The sequence below is a fragment of the Apis florea genome, unplaced genomic scaffold, assembly GCF_048593485.1.
Source record: "Apis florea isolate Af1SG1 unplaced genomic scaffold, ASM4859348v1 contig_1794_pilon, whole genome shotgun sequence".
Taxonomy (NCBI): domain Eukaryota; kingdom Metazoa; phylum Arthropoda; class Insecta; order Hymenoptera; family Apidae; genus Apis; species Apis florea.
In genome coordinates this window covers 2,352,062-2,368,807 of record NW_028256482.1, presented here as the reverse complement: position 1 = coordinate 2,368,807, position 16,746 = coordinate 2,352,062, and the positions used below count along the sequence as shown (strand labels likewise).

The window sequence follows — 16,746 nt, the reverse complement described above, 5'->3', positions numbered from 1 at the left end:
AGCCCCTTCGGCTTCGACTTCGGTATCGCGCCACGAATCGTCTGCTGAATCTTTGCCGCATATATTATCGGAGCTCGGTGAGCGTTAGGAATTGTCTCTCGGGCGGGGATTATCGAGTTCGTGGCTTGCCACGAAGGGATGCTAAATTGGCCCTAATTCGAGAGGCTCCATTTATCCTCGTTTCTTCTTCGTTTCTTTTTTTTTTTTTTTTCTTCTTCTTCTCATTTCCTTTCCTACCCTCAAAATTTCGAGTTTCGCGAAATGCGAGCTCGGCAGAAGGTACACCCGAGCCTTATTCCCGGGACGTTTATGGGCCCGAGGAAGGGTGATCGGTTCATAAAGCATCCGACCGCGATTCCCTGGTAGTCACAAATCAACTCAACTGGATCGTTTGGGCCCAGTGTTTCAGCGGTGTCTGCGGTGTGTGTACAGGCTATATCTGTCGGAATGTACGGCCTCGCGCCACTCCACACCAAGACAAACGAACGTGGCGTACGTGGATAGATACGAATGAACGGTCCCAGAGACAACACCGGACCTTCGTCTTCTTCGTGGTCTCTCCTCGTGGTAACGGACGAGCCGCGGTGTGATACACGTAAAGCGACGCCCTTAAATCACCGCGGACCCGAACGCCGCATCCTTCCCCCTCCTCCTCCTCCTCTCCACCTCCACTCCACTCCACTGCACCACCACCACGTCCCCTTTCGGCCTTCTAAAGGAAAAGATCGATTCACCATACTACGCTCGATAGATCGGCCTCGCTTCGATGGATAGATTTCGCTACACCCCTCCCTCTCTCCGTACGTTTTTCATTTGAAAAAAAAAAAAAAGGGGGGGGGTAGGCCAATAGGGGGCTGCCTACCGATTTCGAGGGTGGGTGTGCGCGCACGGTGAAAGATGTAATCGGCGAGAAGATCGATACGATATAGAGCAAATATGACGGCGCGTTAACTGGGAACGCCGGGAGGAAGATTTCCCGATGACATCCCCCCTGGGAGCGGCAAAATGCCTCCGCGTCCCCTCTGTGTTCTTTATCGCCGTCCCGGAATGCTTGATAACGTTTGATTTGTTTCAATCGTAAATATCAAGACCGCGCAATATGCCTCCTCCTCCCTCTTCCACGGGGGATCGCCGCGTAGGTGGTGGTGGTCCACGGTGGCGTACGTGACGGCATTCCTCCGGCGCTGTCCTTCCGGCCGGCGATTATTAAACGTTCCATCCATCTCGAGCACGCACTCCTTCACCCCCGCGGTTAATTTTTATGCGCGCGAGAGGAGCGTGGCCTTAAATCGTCGGTATACGAATGAGGACACTTGCCATACACGTTCTTTTCAATCGGGTTTCGGCGTATCCTTTAATTCGTCGCCCGAGGATACCACCCTCACCCTTGCCCCTGTATCCCGATGGCGCGCTCCTACGTGTAAGCGCGCACGCACACGCGAGAGGGAGCCACGTTTCTGCATTTGCATTCCCGACGCGAGAGGTGCGCGCACGCCGCCAAGACAGGAGGCATCGAATGTTTAATTCAAGATACGTGAGAGTGTCGGGCTCGAGAAAAGGGGAGGGGAGAGAGAGAGAGAGAGAGAGAGAGAGAGAGAGAGAGAGAGCGGAAGAACAGGACCACGGTTAGGCACCGACAAAGAGGGAGAGAGAGAGGGGTAAAGGGCGGAGAGATACAGAAGTTGCGTGCGTATAAGCGGAATCTTGGAGAGAGAGAGGCGAAAGCGTAGGGTAGCAATTGATGGGACAGGGTGGCGCGTTTGTTGAGCTAATTACTGTAAGGCGAGGCGCTTACGCGCGCCGCTACATACAAACGGCATTAAAGGTGGTGGCCATCAATCCCCGTGGGTCCCCTTTTCCAGTCCTGGCAACTCGCCTCCTTCTATCCTCCGTCTCGTCCTTCCACGCGGCCCTTCCACGCGATACGAGATTCGAGGTATTAATTGGCGTGATCCTCGCATCCTCCTTCGAAAATTCAAGCGAGCAAGCAGCGGCGAGGATCGAAGGGAAAGATTATTTCGAGAAAGTTCTCGGGACGCGAGCCCCGTCATCCGGCAAAATCTAAGGTCGATATCGATCGATCCTTCGAAAATTCGTTTAAAAACGGGAGACTCGTAAGACGAAACGAAAGATTCTTTCGTCAGCGAAACCCTTTCCATTCGTATTTACATTTAACGAGATTACCAATCAAGCTCCATTACCAAAAATCCCTAGAATGTAGTAATTATATTTACTATGTTTATATTTATATTTACAATGTACACACACGAGAATATTCTTCCTTTGCCCGTATTTGTATTTACCAGTCGAGGTAACAAAATTCCCTAGAATGCAATAGTATTTAGCAAAAAGAGCCGAAAGGGGAAGGAAACGAGAAGAATATTAATCCTTTGCGCTCGTATTTATATTTATTAGATTACCATAATAAAATGTAGGATGGCGATATACGAGTACAAAGAGTTAATTATCTATCCTCTTTCGAATCGTGCGTTCGTCAAAAAGAGCGAAAGGAAACGCTCGAGAATGTATTAATTATCCTTCTTCGAAAATTCACGGATAAAAGTGAAGACCTCGAAGACTCCATCGTTCACTGAAAGACGAAACGAAAGATTTCTTTCATTGTCCGTCCGTCAAAATGGAAAAGATGAGAATGTTAACACGTATTTACATTTAACAAGATTACTCCAATCAAGCTCCATTACCAAAAATCCCTAAAATGTAATTGTATTATATGTAATTGTATTTACTATGTACAATATACACACACGAGAATATTCTTCCTCGTATTTATATTTACCAATCGAGGTAACAAAATTCCCTAGAATGCAATTGGCGTATGGTGGCTATACGATAAAAAACAAAAAAAAAAAAAAAAAAATAAAAGCGAGAAACGAAAGATTGTTCGTGAAAGTGGAAAAAGGCGAGGAAAGTTGAGCGGAGGGAAACGTTGGCTCGTGGGCGAGCGTTGGTCGCGAGGCGACATAAATAATCGGAGCCGATAATTAAGATGGCGTTTCGGCGCTTGTGCGTGTACGGGCCGACACCCGCTGTCTCTTCGCGACGTGGCATCGAGCTCACGCGTGTAGACACGCGAGCCCGTGTCCGAGCCATCCACCGGGGAAAATATATCGCCCGCCCTCGGCCCTCGACTCTCTTGCTGTTCGCTCTTCGCTGTTCCGCGGCTCGAACGACGCCATCCCCGCGAATCTCGGCCGAAATATCGCAAACGGTCCTCCCAGGTAAGCGGAGGGAGAAGAGGTGACAAAGGGGCGGGAGAAGAAAAAGAAAAGAGAGAGAGAGACGAGCCGACGGCCGAGTCTCTCCTCCTGTCACGCTTATAGAAAGTATTGCGTGGATTCATCTGGATAAACCTTGGCACGATCAATCACCTCGCGATTAACCCAACTTCGAGATTGAACGTCGTAATTTACACGTCGCTTTCTCGAGGATAAGATAAGCCACGAAACAAAACCTTTCACGATCTTCCGTAAAGAAAGCCGCCGATCGTAGGCCGTTTTTCCTCCAACCAGCAGCTTCCAACGTGGCTGCTCCAATCGTCGGACGGGCGATATGTGCGATATGAATTCTCGTTTATTAACCGACTGAATAAACGACGCGGAGAGAAGAATCTCTCTCTCTCTCTCTCTCTCTTTCTCTGGTGGCAGTGACATAAGTTGGCGAGTGTAATTAGAGGAATAAAGTCCGCGGAATTTCGCGAGCCACGATCGTAAAGAGGACGAGTGTTCTGGCGTAACCCGAGGCAGCAACAGAGGCGGCAGAAGGGGCTGAAACGAGAAGGACTGAAGGTGGAGGAATGAAGGTGGGGGGGGGGGGGGGCGTCTCGGTGCCGACGTCGTCGTGCCAACCCCACGGGGCGCCAGCCTCGTTATATCTTCATTAAGCGGTGTACCTAACCATCCTGTCGCGACTTCTTAGCACTTTGCAGTTCACACTAATTTCGCTTTTACTTTTTCTTTCTACGTATCGGTTTCCTTGTCCCCCCCCCCCCTCCCCTCCGTGATAAACCCCGCGATAAAGATGGGGAAAGGGACAGGCGGGCGGACATCCTACTTCCCGCTCTGCTTTTGTCCACCATCCGTTCTATTCGCCTCTCGTTTATACGCGCCTCGCACGATATCTCTCCCCTTCTCACCCCTCGATAACTTCGTTTCGAGACCCCTCCCCACCCTCCCCTTCTCCCCCCTTCGAATCATCGACGAAAGATGACGAAAGAGGACGAAAGAAGCCTTCGGTCGGTTGAAGGATAAAATCGGAGGAGTACGATGGTGGCAGGATTCTCGGGGAGAAGAGGGACGGGACGAGTTTCGCAAGAGATTTAAGCGCGATCCTTTGTCCGAAGAGTAACGCCCGCGAGTTTCGTGTCGTGGGGCAGGGCCAGGGGAAATTCCAAGTCCCCGAATCGCCGTAAGATCGGGACACGTCGTTATGGGTCCGCGCCGCCCCTCCCTCGCTCGGTTTGTTTCCGAGGAAGCGGGCAGAGGGGAGGCAGAGGGGAGCAAGAGCATCGGGATCGGCATCGGGATCGGCATCAGCATCGGCATCGGCATCGGTATCGGGGCGGAGGACCCGGGTCCACGGGCAGAAGGAGGACGCGGTCGTAAATATTCGGGCGCCAAATAATGCCGGTTCCGAGCGAGAGCAAGCGGCCACGACTGCTGCTCGACCCGTAATGAAGGACATCCTCGTTAATTAGTCAATAAATTATCCTTCGCGCTCACGACGCCCGTGCTGTCTCTCTCTCTCTCTCTCTCTCTCCCTCTCTCCAGCTAAGATCTCGTCCTTTTTGCCCGGGAGAGCTCAAGGGCCGCATACTTTACGACACCTATCTCGCGCGACAGCACGATGCATTTCTCACAATCAGGACCCTCGAAGACGGAAACGCGTCTTGTAAGACGATCCACGAGGTGGTCCGCCGCTGGCTTTCAGCCACGATGAATTTTTCAACGACCGTTTCGTCCCGTTTCCTCCGCTCTTCCATCGCTTCTTTCATCACGCATCCCAATCGTCTTTCCTCTTTCCTCGCGTTTTCTGCGTTTGTCGAGAACAAGAACAATTGGGAATGATTGGGCGGAAAGGGATGGACACGTCCCGGGGAGATGAACACAGTTCCTTTGCGCAAAATTTCGTCCATCTTTATTCGGATAAATAACGCCAAAACGGTGACGTCTGAAAGCAGTTTGATCGCTTAAGAAGGAAACTTAACCTAACCTAAGTCGTACTTTACCTCGCGTCGTTTTTGTTAATATTAATGTCTTATTTACACTTTTTCGATTCGTATCTACGTATCAAATTGTAATAATTATATACACGAAATTTTACTTATAAAATTATCATTTTTAATTCTACGTGAAAATTATTTCTACGAGAGATAAAGATATATCCTTAAACTCGTATCTTTATGTATGTTGTACCTATGTGTATTTTCAAGCGTCTAGCTTGATGTTTTTTTTCGACTTATGACTTTTGCTTTGATCAGAGAACGTAGATACGATTTAAATCAAATTCAAAATCACTTTCTACCATATAGATATATTTTTAAATTCGTATCTATCGTATTTATATACTTCATGCTCATTTCGATATACGTCTTTTTCAATACATACGAAACCAATTAGAACCCTGTAAATGCGGGTTACGTCTATGTATCCATGATAATTTACGACGGATGAACTCGAACGAGATTCTCATAATATCTCAAAACTCGAAGGGATATAAAGATTCGATCGTATACGCGTCCGAAGTGCTTACGTACCGTGCCACGTGACCGTACATCACTTTAACTATTTCCTGGCGTGGTACAGGCCTACCGGTTCGCACGATCGCGAACAACGAGAGGCAACAACAACGCCACCAACGTCCAAGACTAACGCGCGCATCCGTGCGCTATGCCGGGTGCATCGGGGATAATTCAACGATACTCCCGCGAGCAATCGTCGATCCGAAAGATATATTTGAAAGACGTTGCCGCGGTGTTTCGAAGTGAACCGTTGCGGGTCGCCTTTTACCAATTTTAAGACGCACGTGCCGTCGTAAATTTCCAACGTTCCATCGGGGAAACGAACGATCGAACCCGATTAATTCGGCTCGTCGACGAAATCCGTGCTCCGATGGACTTTAAAAATCCCGATAACGTAGTCGTTCGCGTGGCTAGGCGTAGAAAACGTGTCACTGTGCACTTCCAACAAATGGGCGCGAAGTTCTTTCGCGAAATTTGTCCGAAATGGTTCCGGGTTGTCTCCCGGGCAAACGTCGCATTCGTAAATCGTCTTCCCTGGATGCAGATTCGTGGACAACACGTGCTTTCTAAGATTCTCCTGGAACAGAAACGAAAAAATGACGGTGTTAGTCGAACGAACGATGAACGATGTATAGATGGCGTTACAGCACAGGAAAAGAAACGGCAGCCTTCAGTTCGTGACGAGTCGCGGTCAGAAATGTAGAAAGATATCAAAGACGTCGTTCATTTTGAATAACTTCTTCTTATAATAATCGGCAATCTCTTATAATTTTTGAGACATTTGAAGGAAAAGATTGTTATACGTGTTATAAATATTAATTTGTTCAATCTCATACCTAAGAAGTAAGTATATCGCATTTAATAAAAAAATTAAATTTTCTCTATTTTCTCTATTGTACTATCTTTTTTCAGTGATACGGTTTGCAAAAAATTCATATTTCATATCGATTCGTATAAGAATCATTCGTCACATTATTTAATTTATTATATAAATAAAAAATCTCTTTTCGCTTCGAATTTCATAATACTTGTATATTCTATATTTTAGGTTAGATTAGGTTAAGTTACTCAACGCTAGACCAGCCAATTTAATCAATTATCTACATACTCACAGTGACAACAATAAAAATGTACAACATGTGTATAAATAACCACTCCTAAATAAAGCATTACACTCGTTTGATGTTGAGATCAGTGCAAAACAATGAATATCTGCCAAACTGTCGTGCTATTGCCACACCTACTCATCTCGTACGTTACGTTACGTGTTTAGACGTGTCCGACGTGGATAGAAGATCCAAATCGAATCGTAGTTGGATGTCAAGCAAGCGAGAAAGGATTGTGCGTGAACGAGAGCGTAAGAAAATGCGGAGGAGAAGAAGGAAGAGGTGGGTGGTGAATACGCGACACTCGGAGAGTGAGGACATTGGAGATTGGAGAAGGCGAGCCGGTATTGGGGAACGGTCAGGATGGTCGGAAACAGGGTTTCGTTGGTATCGGTCGGCGGTGAATACCTGGGACCAGAATCGGTCTGCCGCAAACCGGACGCGTTCATTGGCTATGCCATGGAGCATTTAAAGGCGCTTTACCCTCTCGGGCTAAGTAGCTGGCCGTAGTCGTAAACATCTTCCTACCAGGCGGGCTTATACGAGCCGTTGATGGCAACGGCAACATCAAATTTAATTTCCCATAAGTAAATCTTTCTGCACGGCCAGCGCTCCGTGACGGTCTCGGATAAAGACCCGTTCACACCGTCATGGGCGGTCGTCCACCTTTTACGCGAAATCATTCCAACCAAGTGGAAAGTGTGCAACCGTCACGCGAATCGCCCGTTCGTACACTTTTCATTAATCGGATCGATTTCTTTCTGATATAATTTTACATCCATGCCGTAAACATGGTATAACTCGGTAACCGTAGAATATTCGATTTTACGAGGCTCCGCTCTAGGATTTCAAATCGCGCTGCTTTTTAACTTTTCTCCTCTTTATTTCTTTCAGGATTCCAGTCCGGGGTAATATTAATTTTCTTCTACCCGTGGACCACTACTGTGCACGTAACACGAACGTAAATGTTCCCACGTAATGTACACACGTATAACATAATACTGGTATGAAAATTATCGAATATACGGAAAAAAAATCCGATATTCTCTTGGCCGGCCGCTGACCGAAGAGGATTGTAAAATTATAAGCGCAAACTGCCAGGATCTTTAACCCATGTCAAGATTTTTATCGATGAGATATCGAATCGGCGGGCGTTTCCACATTTTAACCGATAACTAATAAATTCCGGTGGACGCTTATTCCGTTTCGTATCCGAGTTTGTCGAGAACCATCCCTCCGGTTAAATTTTCGCCCAAGATCGCGGATAAATCGATCGTATCGCTCTCATTGGATCGGCTACCGTTTCATTTTTATTATTTTTCGCTGTTTACGCAGGACGAAGACCACCTAGAAGGAGAGGAAATTAAGGAGCAATAGTGGGAAAAAGAAAAAGAAAAAAGAGATGCGTAGAAACAGATCCGAGAGTGTAAATAATATTGGCCTTCGAGAATTATCGCCATCATTGTCACGGTAGTGTGAGTGAGTTTTCCTAACTCTAACACGAGTGGAGAGAAAAGGAGAATGACATGTTGGACAAGAGAACAAAAAGCTGTGTACGGACAAGGATGACAAGAGGAAAGAAGGAGCGTGTAGTCATCCGAGGTAAATCATAAACTGGATGGATGTAGGAAGGAAGGAAGGAAGGAAGGAAAGTGGAAAGGTGGCACGTGTAATCTCGTTTACGCAAGGCAACTCGTGGAAGAAGGGAATTTCGTCGTTGAAGCTATTCGCGCGTTCTTTATCAAAAGTCTCGTCGAATAAACGATCATTGGTCATTGTGGACCATTCTTGTGTTGTTCTTCACTTAATCTTTGATATATGATTATTTGAATGGATGCAATTCTCTGCGAATATGCATTTGAGACTAAATCATATTGAGAGAATTATTTTTTATTAATTATAATACTATGTTAAGAGCGAAAGAGTTATTAATTGGAAAAAATGCTTTCACTTTCAAACGTATATGCATTTTAAAACTTGTTCATGTGATTTCGTATCTTTCATATCTTTATTGAAAGTTAAAAGCGATCTTAGAAATTTTGTCGATCCATGTAATGATGTATTAAATGAACGTTCATTAAAATTCATTAAAAATGTTAATGCGATGTTAAATTACATAACACGTTCAACACGTTTCTAGAATCATAAATTCTAGATATTAGTATTGATTAATGAAAATTAATGAAAAAATAAAATAAATTATAATTATACATAAACATAAACTATCTATGTATTTTGAAAAAAAGAGAGATAATTAAAAGTTAATCAATATCTTGTAAAATATATAACTTATCATATAACTAATGTCAAGTAAAGTTAAAAAAGTAAATGAAAAATATGTAAGCAACGATAAATAAATGTTTTAAAAAGTTAATTCACATTTTTTATTGTTAAAATGTAAATTCGAAGCGAAACTTTTCTTGCTCTTCCTCATCAAAATCAAAATGAAGTTGATAAAGTTTAATTTCTAATCAATTTTCAATAGAAATCCTTTCTCAATTGATTCAATTTATAATTTTTTTCCCCCGTGATTTATTATATTTAAATTTTTCTCAAAAAATTTGCTAATACACGCAATATTTACACTCAACTCTCGTATTAATTTAGTATTTTTAATTTTAAAAAATTCTTCTTTTCATATCATATGAATCTAATTTTTCATTCCGTTTCGATGAAAAAACCGCTCGAATTCATCGTTCGAATCGGCCATTATTAACGTAGCGATCCAAGTCCAATTGGCGTTGATCGTAATCGATTCAACCGCGAAGAACGAAAACAGGTTAAAACGAGCCCAGAAGGCCTCGTCATCTTTCGTACAGTTATGCACAGCGACTTGGTACGATTCAGAAGTGCCTACCGCCTGTATCATTACCGATGCAAGACGTACCATTCGCAATTCTCCGTACCGCGAGATTACCTTGGCTCAAGTTATCCCGGCGGCTGAGAGCCACTGGAATGAGTTTATGTCGCTATCAAAGAGACACGGAGCCCTCGTATGCGAGTCGCATCCTAACTAAAGCTTCAAAGGGCATTAGCATACCGGCCGCTCGGTATGACTGGGCCGTGCGTGTGTGGGCATCCAGTGAGCACAATTAACTCGTTATCTTATCGCGCCTCGGTGGCGGCAGAGGCGGCGGCATGGTCCAAACGTTAAGGTGTACTTTGCTTAATTTACGCCGTGGAGTCACCGCGGGTACAAAAATTGAACTGCGAGTCAACCTCCGCTTGTACACCGTATAATAGAGCGGAATACAAGACCGATATATATTTTCCCCCGATTCGATCTTTGCTCGTCGCATCCGGGCCAACCTACGACGAGCATTTCGTCCTCCTTATTTATACTCGCCTCGATTATATATTCGACTCGACTTACCAAATTGTTGCTCGCGTAAGGGCAATGGCGACACTTGTACGGCTTCGTGCCCGTGTGGAGGCGCACGTGTCGTTGCAAATGAGAGGCGATCTTCGTTCGAAAAGCGCATCCAGCGTATGGACACGGGCGAAGATCCGATTTCGCGGCGTTCTCCGCTCCCTCGTGGCGTGCACGGTGGCTGGAAAAAACGGAATTTAAAAATTTTCCTACGGACGGCCATACGTCGATACGAAAGGGCAAAATTTTAAACGTCTTGTAACGGCGGAAAGTTCATCGTCGTATCAGGGCCGATGATTACGGGCGACGCGATATGCGTGCGCGTTATTACGAGGGAGCCATTGGCCATGGTTACGTGTATATCAGGTTCGAAATGCGTGACACGTTTAATTAAAATCCTCTGTGATTTACTCCGCCGCACAGAGCGAGACCGAGAGAGAGAGAGAGAGAGAGAGAGAGACGGGGAAGCCTGGCGGCCGGGAGTGGGAGAAAGAGAGGTGACACTCCAGGACAACGATGAAAAAGAGAACGAAAGAGGAACGAGGAAAGGGGGAGTATGGGGCGCGAGAGGGGGGAGGGGAGAGAAGTGAAGGATGCAGCTAGTGACGAGGGTTCAGGGGAGGGAAAACGAAGGTGGGAGGGAGAGGGCCGTGACACTCTGTGGCTGCGTTGAGTTCGACTCACGTAGTAAGTACTCAATTCGCGATGAAATATCGCGTCGACCATCGCCATGCGGACGATCATAACGGGTTGCCCGCACTTGGCCGACTGCTGCACGCAACTTCCGCTTTCGGCCTCTTTCTCCCTCCCTCCCTCCCTCCCTTCGTGTCGCGCTGTCTCCCTCGATCACCCCCCCCCTCCCCCTCCCCACCGTTCCTCTCTGTTTCCCCCCTGTTCCTCTTTGACCGTGGTTCGTTCGTTCGACGAAAAAAAAAAAAAAAAAAAAAAAGAGAACGAAAAAAAAAGAGAGAGAGAAGAAAAAAAAGAGAACGAAAAAAAAGAAAGAAAGAAGAAAAAAAAAAAGAAAGAGTTCAAAAGGACAACGAATCAAACGAGATGAAATTTATTAGAGGCCTTCCACCGTACAATGTCCTTAATAAGACTTAATTTAAATCGAATCGGCCGCTTTCGTGCCGTAATCTACGATATATACGCGCGTCGCATATTTTTCCGGTATTAGCGTTCAACCACCTGTCTGCTCGGACAACCGAGAGTTAACGGAGAGGATCGTTTTAGGGAGGGAGGAAAAAAAAAAAAAAAAAGAAAAAAAAAACGGCGAGCTCTACAAATATTCTTTCGTTTGAATCCCATTCCATTCTCCTCCCTTTCATAAATCTATCGAAATGCAACTTAAGTTTAGAATAATCGCAAAGTTTCCTCTCCCACCCGACTCGAACGTTTACGTAGCAGTTACTTATCGGAAAATCAATCACTCGATTTATTTCCCCTTTTATTAGATATCTAAGATAAAATCGATTCACGCGCTTGTCCCTACCTCTTCGATATCTTTTTTCACGAATTTCGTAAAAATCGAACGAACCGAAATGATTTCGATCAGCAGGAATTACAGCCCGACGCGATCTTTCCTAATAGAATCACGCAACTTTGCGAATCAATTTCATTCCATCCTACGTTTTCTTTGTGATTTTAATCACGAGTTGTACGCGATTAAAAAATCGATGATATATATATAGAAGCGGAGAAGAAAGACGCATTGCAGCGTGCAGCGACTTACAACTCCGACAAAGTAAATTGTATCGATAATATTATTCAATATACATACATACATACATACACTTCGATCGGCGGCGAGTGGAAAATCACGTACGCGCATCAGCTGGCTTGTCCACGAGCTCTGCGAAATACTGCTACGCCCATAGCAATTAATTCACCGCTTCCGCAAAGACATCGATCACGCGTACACGCATCGATACCTCGAGACACGAGCGAGGCGTATCCCGAAAATTTAAAATTCTAAATCTACCGATCGAGAAGGAAGACGAAGAAAACGAAACCAAACCTTCTTCTTTCTTCCTTCTCTCTCCTCTTCGCTTACCGTCGAAGCTGGGTCCTCGTTTTGGCCGCGTAAGGGCAATCCGTGCATTTGTAGCGTCTCGTGGACGGGTTGGCGTCGTGAACCAGGCTCACGTGCGACCTCAGCTCGGACGCCGTTCGAAGCACGGTCGGGCAGCCCGGAAGCCCGCACTTGTACTTTTTCCCGGCGTGTCGCAGCATGTGCTGCCGCAGCGAGTGCCTGCGGAAACAAAAAAGCAACGAGGTAGAAAAGAGAGAGAGAGATTGCCCGCCCCCAATTTTTCGAATGCCGATCACCGCGCGACGACCAGATCCGCTGCAATAATAATGATTTCGAGTTAAAGCAGAGGGGGCGTTTTTCTCCCCTCCCCCTCCCCCGATTTTAAATCGAGCGCGTAATAAGACAGCACAATGGTGCGACGGGGAATACGCGCGTGTGACCATCGGGCCTCGTTCGCACGCCGTATCCGATCCGATCGCAGCTGTTGCATCCTATATCAACCTGCCGGGCAAGAGAGCGGCGCGCAACAGCGGCCGCACTTTAAATAGTTTCTGTCAAGAGGTGACGATCTATACGGTTACTGAACCTACGCTTTACCCTCCCCGCTCTTCGCATTCCTAATCCAGTTTTCTCCTTCTTCCAGCGCTCTCGTCTCTCGATTTCGATCGAAGGAAGCGCAAGAAGAAAAGAGAGGGGAAAAAAGAAGCGCTTATAATATGCCCTCCCCTCCAGCCTTCCAATCGAGGCATTCCTCGATACCATGTATATATATATATATAAAACTAAGTAAAAGCTCGTCGATGTTATCGGGATCGGCAGCAGCAAATTTCCGAACGGTGGTAGCCGAGTACTACCTTCGATACGTACGATACTCGTATTCGTACACGTATCTCTTCCCCGGGTCCTGTATCGAGATCTTTCGCCCGAGCTGAGCACCAAGTGGTGAGCAACGGGTGCTGGCTACGGGGAAACCTACCGCGGTTTACAGAGCGAAGGACACGGATTTTTTCGAGATGGCAGCTCGACGATACCACCGCGAGGAGGAGGAGGAGGAGGAGGGGGCGGGGAGGGGGGAGGGAGAAGGATCGAAGAAGAAAAAAGGAGAGAAGCGAAGAAGGAGGAGGAGGCGAAAGGAAGGGACGGAGAAGAAGAAGAAGAAGAAGAAGAAGGAAAGGAAGAAGAGAGATCTGGGCCGTCCTAGGGGGAAGTCTCGGCCTACCCAATTGGCTACGCAAGTGTAACGGCAACTTTTACAATGTCAGGATATACACGCCCTCGCACGAGCTTAGAAGTACGAGTAGTACCTTGTACCTTCTCCTCTTTCACCTGCATCTTCTCTACACCACTACCGTGCACATCCTGCCGCGCTCATGCATTACCGCTCGAGGAGAGCAGCACCCACTCGCGACCTCTCCATACCGTCGCTCTTCTTCTTATTCGCCTCGCCTTTCGCTCGAAAACGAACCTGCCGGTCAAGGACAGGGCCCGCTACCGCGGACAACTTCGAAGCGGGGGGGGGGAGAAATCGAATTTCACGTATTCGCGATTAAAATCACTTTGGGACGTGGAATCTGAAACGTGTGTGTGTGTGTGTATATGTATTTCTGTAACGACGATAACTCGAGTGTATCGATCCTCGTCTCGGGTGACGCGTTTTCCCTTTCTTTTTTTTTTTTTTTTTCTTCCTTCTTCTTCTTCCACTTTGTGTGAAAGAACACACGAGCGAGAGGATGTACACGATGATAAAAATGCGTGATAAAAATGTTCCTCGATTTGGCACGCGTAATTGGCAAGAATCTCTAATTTTTCCACGACACATTGAGCAATCTCGATGAACTTGAAGAAGGGAAGAAGAGAACTTTTTTTTCACTTTCCGTTTCGGAATAGGAGCGAAATAGGAGAATAAGAAATCGCTTGAACTTGAAACACTTTTGGCGTGATTCAAATTTTAATCTAAAAAAAAAAAGAGGGAGAGAGAGAAAGAAATCGACGAAATGGGGAAAGAAGAAAGTGGAGAAACGAGACGAGCTCGTTCCTCCGTCCCCGTGAATTATAGCGTTGGGAAATCTCGTGTTGTCGGCCCATTCCGGGGGATTGGAATTCCGATAGAACAATATTAATACGGTGGTCGACAAAAGCGCGTCTCTCGCGGCAACGACGACATTGACGGAAGGGGGACGGAGAAGGTTGATGAACGGAGACGAAGATGGAGAGAGAGAGAGAGAGAGAAGACGCGTTTCTCGGCGTGTGTTTCGTCGGAATGTCGCAGGCGTGACAAGAGGCCGTTAAGAAGAGTCTCGGTCCGATTGGGTAAGCGGATGCGGTCACTCCGGATGATTTAGCGCGACGTCCACCGTCATCTCGTGAAATATGCGCCGGCCCGACTCGAGGTCATTTAAAAGTCTAATCCGCGGCGGTACGTACGATCCTCCTTATATTCGTCAATAACGGAGCCGAGGCGAGAAATTCTTCTCCTCACCAACATTGAAAACGTTGAAAAGAAGCGAACTGGATTGGAAGCGAGCCTAGTGTTCTCTTCTTCTTCTTCTTCTTCTTCTTCTTCTTCTTTCTCCTCCACCCGAGATCGTGCGTCGAAAATTCGCGAAACACGCGTGTATAATGTAACGCGATGACGATGAGTCATCATCGATGAGAAAAGAAAAGAGAAAGAAAGGAAAGAGGGAACGGAGGCGAGTGATAGCGCGGCGACCGTGCGTTTAATACACACACACACGCACACACACGCATACAAAGCCTCGATCGTTCTCTTCTGGATGGAAAGAAGGAAGGAGGAGAGGGAGGGAGGGGGGGGGAGAGGAGGAGGAGGAGGAGGCTGTGCGCGGCGATCGTGTACTATCCGAGAGGAGGGAAGCGGATGAGAGCGAACGAGCACGGGCATTAATTAAAAAGGTTGCGCATTAAAATGATTTGTTTTAATTGGCTGAACGCGGTGAGGTATTTATGGCCTCGCGGTCCTTCGCTCGGTCTGTCGGTCTGCGGCCTCGTACTACAACGAACGTCGACTCTCGAACGGACTTCTTCAGGCCTCCTCCTCCTCCTCCTCCTCCTCCTCCTTCTTCCTCCGCCTCGACTGCCTCTCCCTCCCCCTTCCGTCGCTTTCTCGGCTCGTTTTCTCCTCGCCTTTCTCGTCTTCCACGCCTTTCTCTCTCTCTCTCTCTCTCTCTCTCTCTCTCTCTCTCTCTCTCTCTCTCTCTCTCTCTCTCTCTCTCTCTCTCTCTCTCTCTCTCTCTCTCTCTCCCTCCTCGCCGTGGCAAGTCCTTCGCGGCCTAGTCCCCTCCGCCCCTGACCTCTTCGATTATCTCGAAATCGGACGATCGTTCATCCCGAGCTAGCCACGAGAGGGAGGGAGGGAGGGAGGGAGAGAGGTAAAAGCCGATTCTCCTCAGCCGCAGAGGAGAACCGAGGGCGATTCATAAATATCGAGCCACGACAAGTGGATCTTTATTACCACGAATGATTTACAAGCGACTCCCTCGACTCCCCGCTCTTTCCTCGACTCTGTCAACCCGAACGCCTAGCTCTCCTAGAAGAACTCGAAGCTCTGGCTAGAGAAACAAGTATCGCCGTCTCTGTCTATCGTCCGTGAATTTAAGAACTTTTCCTACCCCCTTTCTCTCTCTCTCTCTCTCTCTCTTTCGAGTTTATCGCTAGTTTCTGGATCTCGTCCAGAGGATCTAACTACTGGAAAGCTCGCGCAAAAGGAAGCTGCGCAAAAATCAGGGAAGAGATCGAATATTCCCTTTTACTGTTCCAACAGAGAGAGAGAGAGAGGGAACAGAGAGAGAAGGCGGGTGGGTGGAATCAAACGTTTGGAGCGGACGGATGGGCAAAAGGTGGGATCGTGATGGGCCGTGATGGTGGCGCGGCCGTGGTGGAAAGGATGGCGAGGAGGAGGAGGAGGCAGGACCAAAGTGAACCGAAGGTGATGCATGGCCGACGGTTTCTACGGCGGGGCCGTGGCAGACCAAGAAATAAAGAATAAGAAGAATATCCGCTTCGTCGGGTCCAGAGCCGGCCCCCTGGAGCAAACGCTGTCATAACTCAATCCCACCTTCGTCCGTCCGTACGTCCGTCCGTCCCGCACCGTTGCAGCTTGCACCTGTACGTCCGTCTCGCTCTTTCTCCGACTCCACTCCTTGTACACATGTCCCTTCTCCTCCTCCTCCTCCTCCTCCTCCTCCTTCGACTCGCCGAGCTCGATCTTGATCACCGAGCCGAGCGGTATAACCCGAGCTCGATGTTAGAGTCATCGAGGGAGATCCCCTCTCGCTCGTTAGATTCCATCCTCGCCTGTCTCTTCTTCTCTCTCTCTCTCTCTCTCTTTTTCTTTCCGCGGAAGACGACGATGACGATAATTCGAACGCTCGAAGGAATCGGGAAAATTTCGGGGAAGGAAAAGGAACCGGTTCGAGACGGGCAATGATTCACGCTATTTATTCAAATATTCGGGTATAAA

The 16,746-nt window shown here is 47.2% G+C and overlaps 1 protein-coding gene and 1 long non-coding RNA gene across 2 annotated transcripts in view; one reads left to right on the top strand and one right to left on the bottom strand.

Annotated features, from left to right (window-relative positions):
• Nucleotides 1-5,334: 5,334 nt before the first annotated feature.
• Nucleotides 5,335-16,746, bottom strand: part of LOC100866275 (uncharacterized) — a 44,355-nt gene continuing 32,943 nt past the window's right edge. Inside the window, exons 8-10 of the mRNA XM_086912317.1 lie at nt 12,291-12,488; nt 10,238-10,415; nt 5,335-6,335 (exon numbers count right to left, since the gene is read on the bottom strand). Coding sequence (XP_086768443.1) covers nt 6,096-6,335; nt 10,238-10,415; nt 12,291-12,488 — 616 coding nt within the window. The 3' untranslated portion in view covers nt 5,335-6,095. The remainder of the gene's footprint in view (nt 6,336-10,237; nt 10,416-12,290; nt 12,489-16,746) is intronic.
• LOC147658647 (uncharacterized) lies at nt 6,409-9,238 on the top strand. The gene is made up of 3 exons (XR_015293371.1): nt 6,409-6,601; nt 6,807-7,146; nt 7,759-9,238. It is a non-coding gene; the product is annotated as an uncharacterized LOC147658647 (long non-coding RNA).